The sequence below is a fragment of the Coregonus clupeaformis genome, chromosome 15, assembly GCF_020615455.1.
Source record: "Coregonus clupeaformis isolate EN_2021a chromosome 15, ASM2061545v1, whole genome shotgun sequence".
NCBI lineage: Eukaryota > Metazoa > Chordata > Actinopteri > Salmoniformes > Salmonidae > Coregonus > Coregonus clupeaformis.
Window position 1 is genome coordinate 8,009,232 of NC_059206.1, and position 11,603 is coordinate 8,020,834.

At 42.2% G+C, this 11,603-nt stretch overlaps 1 protein-coding gene across 3 annotated transcripts; it reads right to left on the bottom strand.

Annotated features, from left to right (window-relative positions):
* Positions 1-7,641: 7,641 nt before the first annotated feature.
* On the bottom strand, positions 7,642-11,603 carry LOC121575676 (E3 SUMO-protein ligase KIAA1586-like). 3 transcript variants are annotated; one of them, XM_041888935.2, is made up of 3 exons: positions 11,169-11,603; positions 9,944-10,039; positions 7,642-9,781 (listed from the first exon to the last, which is right to left on the bottom strand). In XM_041888935.2, the coding sequence occupies exon 3, from the start codon at positions 9,699-9,701 to the stop codon at positions 7,881-7,883; it is 1,821 nt and encodes a 606-aa protein (XP_041744869.2). In that variant the 5' UTR covers positions 9,702-9,781; positions 9,944-10,039; positions 11,169-11,603; the 3' UTR covers positions 7,642-7,880. The 3 variants fall into 3 exon arrangements, with proteins under 3 accessions (XP_041744869.2, XP_041744872.2, XP_041744871.2); XM_041888938.2 differs by having other exon boundaries at positions 10,491-11,603; XM_041888937.2 differs by having other exon boundaries at positions 10,421-11,603.

Genomic DNA, 11,603 nt, shown 5'->3' on the forward strand with positions numbered 1-11,603 from the left:
TGGAGATTTCACTTAAGGACCAATGGAATGGTATAAAATATGCAAACTCCGCCCACCAGGGGCACTGGGCCGTGCAAAATGAACTCTCCCATAGACAGAAGCCTGTGACATGACTGATCAATCAGGACTCATCTCTCGGCATGTCCCTCATTTCAGCAAATAAACGCCTGTTTTAAATAAACGCCTGTTTCAAATAAACGCCGGGTCTAAATTAATTGTTTAAGAGTAAACTTCGGTACTGTAAAGATTGCGCAAATGAAGCTAAAGGACAGCAACATCATTGCCATGGATGAGACAGCAGTGTGGTTTGACATGGTCGGCTCAACTATGGTGGATACAAGAGGCGCAACAAGTGAGAAAATGGTGCTGGATTTGTAATATAATGTTTGTACTGGTCATACTGGTCAAAATAAACAGTTTGGTAGTCTTTTGAGCATTTTATTGAGGAAAAGCTGTCCATTAAGGAAATAGACTCCTGGCTCAAATAAGCGGCAGTTGTGTTCAGTGATTGAAGCAAATAAATGCCTGGGCTATTAATTTTAGTTTTACAGGTATGTTATTTCACTGAATTATGCCATGTGTCATGGCACACCAATAAGTCATTCGTAAATGTGTGATCATGGGGCGTTCACATGCTATCGGAGTTATCGAAAGTTGCGAGTTCCGACTGGGACATTTTTATGAACGACCCTCCACGTAGTAATTACAAGTGGGAATCTCAGAGAAAATGTTGTTACCTAAGTTGCCGAGTTGTGACATTTCACCACTGGCCTTTCACCCGTTCAACCAAAAGATGACACCAAATCAATTTTTGACAATTACAAACTTATCAGTGTGGATAATTGTAGCTAGTTTGACCATATTGTCAATGTTAAGCAAGTTAGCTAACTGTATTATTAGCAACGTTAGCTAGCTTATCTCGTTAGCAAAAATCCTATTGGTTGAAGAATTGTTGCCACTTCAAAAGCACTTTAACACAACTATGTCAGACTTATGACTGACTTATTGGGAAGTTTCCCACATCCGACAAGCATGTAAACATTAGTAGGGTCTTATACAATCTGTTTTCTTTTTCTCCAAATTCCATTTAGTTTTTCCAGGTTTCCGTTATTCGCTCTCAAATTCACACTTTTTAAAATAGAAAAACGACAAAAGTTGATGTTTTAAGTCCACAACCACTGAGGTCCGGGAAAAATAGAAGGAGCTTAGATGTTTGGGTATAGTTGGGTCATTCCATGAAACCGGTACGATTTGAGTCATCAAAATCTAATTTTAAAAGCTTTTTTATGTAAATTGAAATGTCCCCTGTAATGAAGTGTAAGAAACATTACATTAATTTCATCTTTAATATCAGAAAATATCTTGTTTCAACTGACACCAAGCATTTTGTCATGTCCTTGTCTTGGCCTTCACTGAATTTTGACTTAGAATAGGACTACATTTTTTTGCAAATAATCCATACATTTTGCCATTGATGTAAACATCTATTTGTGGTCTTTTGCCGAAAATGTATTTTTTCCAAATAAATGCATGATTATTGATTAAAATCACAATATTTAGTTCCATACCTCAGTCTACACTCAACCCTGTTACGCCAACCAATCTCCCCCCATAAAAATAGTGAATTTATCCTTATGTAACATCATCATATGGAAGTGACATCATACAAGTCTTCTGAACAACATGGTGCTAAATGACTAAAATGTAAAATGTAAGTTATCACATCCTTTTATATCTATATATCATTGATTTGTATTGTTAGATTGGGGTCCTCGAGCTCAACAACTCAACTCTGTTACATGAAATAAAGATAGAAAACTATTACTTATCAAAACTCTTTTTGCATGCCATGTGGTCTCCTGTTCCTCACCACATGAGTGAGGAGCAGTGGCCATTTTGAGCCAAAAACCCTGTCACACTCAACCCCGTTACTTGTTTGATCATAACAGTGTTGTGAGGCTGTGACAGGGTTGAGTTGTCACTTTGTTTGTGAAGTTATCCAATTATTTAAATTAATTATTATTGTTTATCTTCATACTTATAACCACATGTTGACTGTAATGTTGTCCATGTTAAGAATATAGTAATCCACATGTGTATAGGACTATTAGAGTGAAGTCACTGGAGAGAGCATTCTATTCTTGTCAATTAACATTTCTGCTTAGATCTTCACATCTCAGTCTAAAGTAAATTGCCCTTAAAATCTTTATATACAGTATGTGGATATGCCTATAATTGTTGATTTAACTGTATCGATTTAAACATTTACAGACATCTAAGAGTCCATGATGGACCATTAACTGCAGCATAAAAGACAAAGGCAGTATCGCATGCCGAAATGCCGACCCAGAAAAAAGGGACAAATACCTAGAGAGTGAGCGCCAGAGATAGAGAAGAAATGTTGAGACAGGGAAAAAGAAAATGGCTGACTTAAGTGAGAGGGAACAGTGTCAGAAGAAAGTGGAGAGCAGCATGCACAAGAAGTGCCCACAGCCACAAGCTTCAAGGTCAATGTGCAGGTAAGAGTTTAGAAAAGGAATAAGTTGAGTGTAGAAACCATTTATTGTAGAGAACAAGTATAATTGGTTGTTGAGGTGGTGTGTGATTGTTTTACTGAGTTGCTGACTAATTTGTTGATTGATCGTGTTTGTAGGCAACGCGAGGAGGGGCAAAGACCGTCAAGAAAACAGAGAGACAGGCTACACAATGAAACAAAACAACTACACAATGAAACAAAACAACTCCACAATGAAACAAAACAACTCCACAATTAAATAAAACAACTCCACAACGAAATAAAACAACTCCACAATGAAACAAAACAACTCCACAATGAAGTAAAACAACTCCACAATGAAACAAAACAACTCCACAATGAAGTAAAACAACTCCACAATGAAACAAAACAACTCCACAATGAAGTAAAACAACTCCACAATGAAACAAAACAACTCCACAATGAAGTAAAACAACTCCACAATGAAACAAAACAACTCCACAATGAAACAAAACAACTCCACAATGAAACAAAACAACTCCACAATGAAACGAAACAACTCCACAATGAAATAAAACAACTCCTCAAGAAAACAAAGAGAGACTGCACAATGAAACAAAACAACTCCAGCAATCAATGGACAAGCAAAGGAAACTAAAGGAGAAATACAAAAAGAGGTGCCAGCGCTTAAAGAAGTACTCCAATTGACCTGACAAAGGAATGCCCTGTAAACTCCAGAATCAGGAAAACCTTGTTGTACCATGAAGCACTAATTTTAGACATCAAAAGCCAATATCTCAAGGCCAGAAGAGAAAAGGAAAGGCAAATCATTTCAAATTCAAAATACAGATTACAGAGATTTGCAGAGAATGCCCTACCTAGGCGCTGGAAACATCTGGCAAGCAAAAGTCTAAGCAATTTTGACAGGAAGCAGAAAAACAGGTTCGCGGATGCGTTCAAGAAAAAGGTAAATACCTTCCATTCAAGAGATGATACAAGCAGGATCACAACAGAAACAATCACAAAGAACAAAGTGATGATGCAAAAAAGGTTCCTGGTGGATACGCTGAAAAACCTTCACAGAAGATTTCTATCAAAGAACCCTGAGAAATCTCATATTCCCTGTTTTGCAAACTTCAACCTTTTTCGGGTGTTCATCCCTCCGTAGCCGACCGAGACACATGCATATGCAAGCTTCATGAAAATCTAAGCTTTGTAGCTGAGAAGCGGAATAAGCTAAAGCTTATTGAGATCTCCAATCTTGAGAGCTTGGCAGAGATGGTATGCTGCGATTCCTCCAGCAAGAAGTATATGTACAGGAAGTGTGCTGAGTGAAAGGACTAGAAGTGTTCCCCTCTCCAGTACATATGACAGCCTGGCGAAAGTATCCTTCAGAAAACTACACCTGTAAATACAGCTCTGATATACAAGCTGTCCACTTTGGGGCTTCACACCAGCGGGGCCTCACACCAGCGGGGCCTCACACCAGCGGGGCCTCACACCAGCGGGGCCTCACACCAGCAGGCCACTCTGCATACAGGGGTGTTGTACGTCGGTGAAAAACCAGAGCCCAGCACCATCTCCCCCTCCAGGCACAAAGGCCTGCCAGCTACATGGCAACACCTCAGGCCACCGTCAGGCCACACATCGGCAAGTGCCTGTGCTGTCCTTCTTTAGTGATGGCCCCTGTACACAATACAAGCAAAGAGGCAACTTCTTCCCTTTCAGCACGGAATTGGACAGAAGAGGCTTCAAGGCTGGCACTTGGGAAAAGTGTTGGTCAAGTCACAGCAAAGGGGCTCCTGATGGTGTCTGGGGAGCCTTAAACAGAACAGCTGACATGTTGGCGGCTAAGGGCCATTATATCCCGGATGCGCATGAGTGCTTCAAGGCTCTGACTAAGACAAACACAACAGTGATATTGTTCTTTGTGAATAGTGAGGACGTAGAGAACGCATTGGAGAAGATGCCAACCCAGATACCAGCAGTGCCATCAACAATGAGAATCCACCAGGTGATTACTCTTGCTCCAGGAGAGCTAACATATCATGATGTCAGCTGCATGTGCTCAACACAGAAGCAACTCGACTGCAAGTGCTTCAACACACAGCATTTCAGTTTCAGCAAGAAGTTTACAACTGCTGCGCCACAGACAGGCACTGAAGGAAAGCCACAGCCAGTGAAGGAAAGCCACAGCCAGTGAAGGAAAGCCACAGCCAGTGAAGGAAAGCCACAGCCAGTGAAGGAAAGTCAGGGCTGCTTGGGCAGTGGTGTATGCTGGGATACGATGAAGATCTATATCCAGGCATCCTCTTTAACACAGATGAAACACATGCCCAGGTAAAGTGTATTCATCACGTTGAATCAACCAGATTATTCTGGCCTGCTCATGATGACATCCACTGGTACCAGTTTGATGATGTCCTTGAAATCATTCCAACCCCCACAGCCTGTGACATCCCGCCACGTAGAGATTTTGAAAGAGGTGTGGGCCAGACTTTTGGGATGAACGCCATGAAGCAAGGGGCACACACACACACACACACATTAAATACATTTCAAAGGTCCCTGTATGCATGGCACTCAAGGGTACAGAAAGCACCTCCTTCTCCAAACAGCTAGTCTGCCCACGACAGCTGAAACAGAGCAGTACCTAGCCAATTGCTTTGCCCTAGTTTTTGTCAGGCAATCTGGAGGCCACACTTTGCAAGCCTGTGTACGTTGCCGAGACTGCCAAATATCAGCGCCACCAGCTTGCACCTACACCGAGGCTGTCCAAGTGTGCCACGAGGGGCTGGTACTTAACCAGCTTCTCGGCAAAGGCCTGCTCCATGTAGCCGTCAAATGAGCATCCCACTTCGAAAATGAGCACCTCCCCCTGGCCTCCCCCCACAACAATAATATCTGGTGTATTTGGCACACAGGAAAACACATCACGTAGAGATCTTGAAAGAGGTGTGGGCCAGACTTTCGGGATGAACGCCATGAAGCAAGAGGCACATACACACACACAAACCAAAAGTATCTACCTACCTCTGAGACTTGCTCAATGGTACCCCTGAGTGTATCCATGTCCACACACACACACATTCACATGAGAACCCAGCCCGTGGTGTTTCAACAGGCAGACCCTGGTCTCTTCAAGTCTTTCCATAGGTCCAGTAGCTGTTGAGTGTAGAGGACGGTTGTGATGACAGTTTAGTAGTAACAGCGGTTCTGGGAGCCTACATAGCTCTGAAAAAGGTTGTAATGATAATGTTCACACAATGTTTTTATGATTCTGATGACCTGTTCAGTAAGATGACCTGTTCTGACCTGGTGACCTTTTCTGATGACCTGTTCTGATGACCTGTTCTGACCTCTTGACCTGTTCTCATGACCTGTTCAGTAAGATGACCTGTTGACCTGTTCTGATTACCTATTCTGACTTGTTGACCTGTTCTGACCTGTTGACCTGTTCTGATGACTTGTTCTGACCTGTTGACCTGTTCTGACCTGTTGACCTGTTCTGATGACCTGTTCTGATTACCTATTCTGACTTGTTGACCTGTTCTGACCTGTTGACCTGTTCTGATGACCTGTTCTGACCTGTTGACCTGTTCTGATGACCTGTTCTGACCTGTTGACCTGTTCTGATGACCTGTTCTGATCTGTTGAACTGTTCTGACCTGTTGACCTGTTCTGTTGACCTGTTCTGATTACCTATTCTGACTTGTTGACCTGTTCTGACCTGTTGACCTGTTCTGATGACCTGTTCTGACCTGTTGACCTGTTCTGATGACCTGTTCTGATCTGTTGAACTGTTCTGACCTGTTGACCTGTTCTGTTGACCTGTTCTGATTACCTATTCTGACCTGTTGACCTGTTCTGACCTGTTGACCTGTTCTGTTGACCTGTTCTGATTACCTATTCTGACTTGTTGACCTGTTCTGACCTGTTGACCTGTTCTGATTACCTGTTCTGACCTGTTGACCTGTTCTGATGACCTGTTCTGACCTGTTGTGACCTGTTGACCTGTTCTGACCTGATGACCTGTTCTGATCTGTTGACCTGTTCTGATGACCTGTTCTGACCTGTTGTGACCTGTTGACCTGTTCTGACCTGATGACCTGTTCTGATCTGTTGACCTGTTCTGATGACCTGTTCTGACCTGTTGACCTGTTCTGACCTGTTGACCTGTTCTGACCTGTTGACCTGTTCTGTTGACCTGTTTTGATCTGTTCTGACCTGATGACCTGTTCTGACCTGTTGACCTGTTCTGACCTGTTGTTCTGATGACCTGTTCTGACCTGTTGACCTGTTCTGACCTGTTCTGTTCTTCTGACCTGTTGACCTGTTCTGACCTGTTCTGTTCTGATGATCTGTTCTGACCTGTTCTGTTCTGATGACCTGTTCTGACCTGTTCTGATCTGTTGACCTGTTCTGACCTGTTCTGTTGACCTGTTCTGACCTGTTGACCTGTTCTGACCTGTTGACCTGTTATGACCTGTTGACCTGTTCTGACCTGTTCTGACCTGTTGTTCTGATGACCTGTTCTGACCTGTTGACCTGTTCTGACCTGTTCTGACCTGTTGTTCTGATGACCTGTTCTGACCTGTTGACCTGTTCTGACCTGTTCAATGTGATTTAATGGCTGCTATGTTTTGTTTGTTTAGTTTCTTACTGCAGTTTAAAACTCTGAGAGTAAACAAAGCCAATTTTGATGAAGCCGTATTTCTCTCTTCAACCCCGTTACCATCTTCAAACCTGTTACCCTAGTCTCAACCCTGTTACCATCTTCAAACCTGTTACCCTAGTCTCAACCCCGTTACCATCTTCAAACCTGTTACCCTAGTCTCAACCCCGTTACCATCTTCAAACCTGTTACCCTAGTCTCAACCAGTGGTGTAGTGGTCCCTGGAGAAGTGGGTATACTCTCAGTATTCACCTTTTTTTTTTTTAAGTAGTCCAGAAAAAAGCCCTGTTTTAGAAACAGTGACATGTAAGACTATGATTTAGTTTACCCAAAAATATGTAATTTCTACTTGCACACTATTATAAAATGATCATGACTTGATTAGGAGCAGTTTGTAGTTACTACTGGTCACAAGAGCAGCCTGGATGAATGTAAAATGTATTTATCATGAGGCAAACAGGAAATGGTGTTTCGATTATTTTTTGCACATTTATTTAAATAAAATACTTCAAATCTGAAGGTGACAATGCATCCTTGTTCATATTGCTATATGCTTTGTTTTGAACATGTTCATTTACCGGTAAATCATTCAACAAAATATGTTACAACAATATTTAGTTAACAATTAACAAAAATATATGCATTAACAACACATCAACAGTGATATACTCTCTCAACCCAGCACTGGGTTTCTGACCTTTGCTCATACTACAGTATATTCCAGACAAATTTGCTTTCTGCAGGAGCTTTCACACTGCACTGTCTAGAACGCACCGAAGAGGCAGCACGATGGCTCTTCAACCAGGTCCTTGTATATTTTCTAGGATCAAACTTGGAAGTTGGTGGGCCGTTGATATTAATCATCATCAAGTTTGATATGTTTGAGATCAGAAGGACAGCCCTCTTGTCTGAGCTTATATTGTTCATAAGGCTAAAATTCCTCTCACACTCTGCTGTACCGACAGGGAATGTTTTCATACAGTTCATAAGTGGTTTTAGGTCCTTGGGCTCACTACTGGGCTCTTCCAGTAGGTCCCGCATCCCATTCAGTGCTTGGTCTGTGCACAAGTTAAATCGCTTGCACAGTCGCTTAACTTGTTCTTCACCATGGCGGATGCTGGGCTTTGATGGCCACTTACTCTGATCAAGGATGCTGAGGTCCATGATGGTCTCATCTTCAAAAGACAAGCGTTTCTCCAGATTGTTCACAAGGCTTTGTAAGAACTGGCCTGGATTGATAGACTTCAGCTTTGCATTTGTTTTCAGGGCTATAGACCGATACTCCCCAGTCTGTTTTGCTTCTAAAGCCTCACTATATTTCTCACCTGGACTCTCTTTGAATGACTGGATCACTCTGATTGAGCGTTTCAGCAGATGCTCTGCTCTGAGGAGCGTTATAGAACGAGACTGAAGCTCCTGTGACAGGAGACTTAGTTCATGGAGAGTGTCGTACATGAGGCCAAGGTCACAAATGAATTCTGGACTTTGAACACGGTCTAACAAACCTCTGTACATCTGCCTCTCTTTGGTGGACCTCATCTCATCACTGCAAGCATTTTTAAAGTGCTGCACAAGAGCTCCCAGGGATGTCCAAACAGCACGAACAGTCCGAAAGCTACTGGCCACCCAGCGTACATCCAAGATTCTGCCAATGCGAAGAAGTTGTGAGCCTACTTCAGCTGCTGCATTAACAAGTTCACGTTCATTTTTGTTTGACACACTATACAGAGAGTATAGCTTCTGGATAAAAGTTTTAAAGTGATTGACAGAGTTTACCTCATCAACTGCATCTGACACAGCAAGTTCAAGTCTATGGTTCATGCAGTGCCATACAAAAAGCTTTGGGAATCTCAAAGTCAGTCTGGTTGCTACTCCTGACTTCTTTCCTAGCATGACACTGGCTCCATCAGATACAAATGTTACCCAGTTTTCATGAAGCCACTCTTCTGTAAAGCCAGCATTAGTTAAACAGGTGAGTAACGCCTGTAATATGCCATCTGCTCTCTGATTTTCCAGTTCAACAAGTTCCAGGAATATGAACTCAGGGCTTTCTTCTTGAATTGATGCTTTAATAGAAACTGTCATGACAGCTTTGTGACTTAAAGAAGATGCCTCGTCAATTAGGACAGCTAACTTACTGGATGATGCTATAATGCTACTGATGATTTTGCTCTGCATCTCACTAGCAACATGTTGTATTATTTGTGTTGCACTGTAACGTGAATGAAGTATTGAGCCCATTTTTACACCATTCAGTTCCTGCAGCTCAATGAGGCTCTCATGGTCAGAAAAGGGTCGGTTCTTTTTGGCCAGATGGTAGGCTGTTCGAAACACAGCTTCAGTTTCCTTCATGTAGGACTCAGTCATAGTCTCCACTGCATTCTCAATGGCAGCTTCTTTCTGTTGCTCTGCCACCTTCACAGCCTGAGTGTGGGCCTTGGACAACGCATGTTTCCTCACCTTATTTCTCAAGATTGACAAACTTGTTGTTCTACTTCCCTGGCCAGACACTTGAATTTCAAAGTTCATCCATTCTCTTGAGAGCGATACACCTTGTCCTTGCTCCTTGTCGATCCCAATGGAGTTCACACTGCTACAGACCAGACATCCTGCGAAGCATAAACAAACAATGTAACTACTCCTGTATCCACAGCTGTACGTGTGCATGGTCCTTTACACACACACACACACACACACACACACACACACACAAAGTTATCTGTGCCCACTGTTTCAGAAGTTACCCAAACTAGCAATCTACCTAAACTTACCCAATTTTTTGTTTTTGGATCCCAACCAGGGGTTCTTGGATTTGAAGTCTTCTGTTTGTTTAGCACTCCACAGGTCTGGCCAGTCATTATTGATGTCTACAGACAACAACAAAACTAATTATGCATCTCCCTGTCTCTCTCTCTCTCACACACTTACACACACACACACACACACACACACACACTACTGTGATCACAATAGTCATCAGCAAGACATGGGTCCCCCTCTTTACATTAACAATCTGCATAACCAAGTGGAAATATTTTCAGCAAGTGAAGCTGAAGCATACAGGAGATTAGTGAGTGAAATACTTGGGAGAGTTTATTTAACAAAAAAACAACAAATTTAACACAAAATGTTATATAACAGTAGCATTGTAAAAAACAAACATGGATACAGACAAAATAAATAGAAGGGCAATAAAATAAATAACATCACACAGAAATTCAAAATGAGGCTTAATCTGTCAAAATCACCTTTTGTTACAGTGTGAGGCTTCACTTTTCAATAAACTGGAGATGCAATTTACTGCCTGTGTGTTCTGACCTGGTGGTGGTAGACTGGATCCTTCTCTATGCTCACACTGACTTGCCTGGCTAGCTCCCGGTTGAGAGCTGCCAGGGCTGCTGGTTTTAGGGGTGGGGTCTGCCTGGGCCTGATCTGGGCCTGATTTGTGCCTCTTTACAAAAAAAGTCTGCAATATCTCCCTTCCTTTTCATGGTTACCTGTCCCTATACAAAATAAGACAGCCTGATTAGACCTCAATATTGTTTTAGGCTGAATCTTAAACTATTTGTCCCCATTCTTGTGTTTTAACTTACTTAAAAATCAACTACCAGCTTAGCTACTATGCAATTAAACTAGATCATATAGGTTAGTTAGGGCTAAGTAACTTGGCTAATGTTATAATTTAGGGCTTAGTAACTTGGCTAACGTTATAATTTAGACCTTTACAATAATAAACAAGCTTCATAAACATTGAGATAATCAGTTTCATCAGTCTGGTATGAAATTCTTATGAACTGGGTTGATTAAACACTTACTGAAAACCAACAATGCCCCGGTTTCCCCACATTATCCCAATCTACGTAGCTAGCTTCATAACGTTAGCCGACTCGCACTAACTATTGGCGGCAACATCTCTTCTCCTCTAAATGTGCAGTCACTGGCAATTTGCCAGTAGTTTAAAATAATGATTCATTTGGAAACCACCTTAAAACTTACCTCAGAATGATGTCTTCCATCAACTGGGGTGGCACACCGCCGCTTGTGTCCTTTCTTCATCCGTTGTTTGGTCTGCTGCCGTTATCGTAGTCAAGTGGCACCGGCACCTGAGTTTTTTTTTTTTTTTTCACTGGCACCTGAGGTATTAGCGATATTTTCCTCGGCATGACCCGCCCTACTCTGCCTCTGATTGGCTCATCAGTCCTCATGCCTAAAGTTAACCAATCTAATCAGTGAAAGCAGCGAGTACCAGCCAATTAGAGGCAGAGGAGGGTGGGTCATGGCTTCACTATCCCCGAGGAAGAAAATAGGCAATCTGACTCACAGATATTACTGAATGATGCGCATCAGGGGGGATTTAGAAGTGGGTATACGCAATGCTGACTGAAAAATAAGTAGGTATACGCCGTATACCAGCGTATACCCTGGACTACA

Bases quoted from the DNA above. Each gene is read 5' to 3' on its own strand.
- LOC121575676 (XM_041888935.2), bottom strand. From the start codon at position 9,701: ATGAACTTTGAAATTCAAGTGTCTGGCCAGGGAAGTAGAACAACAAGT.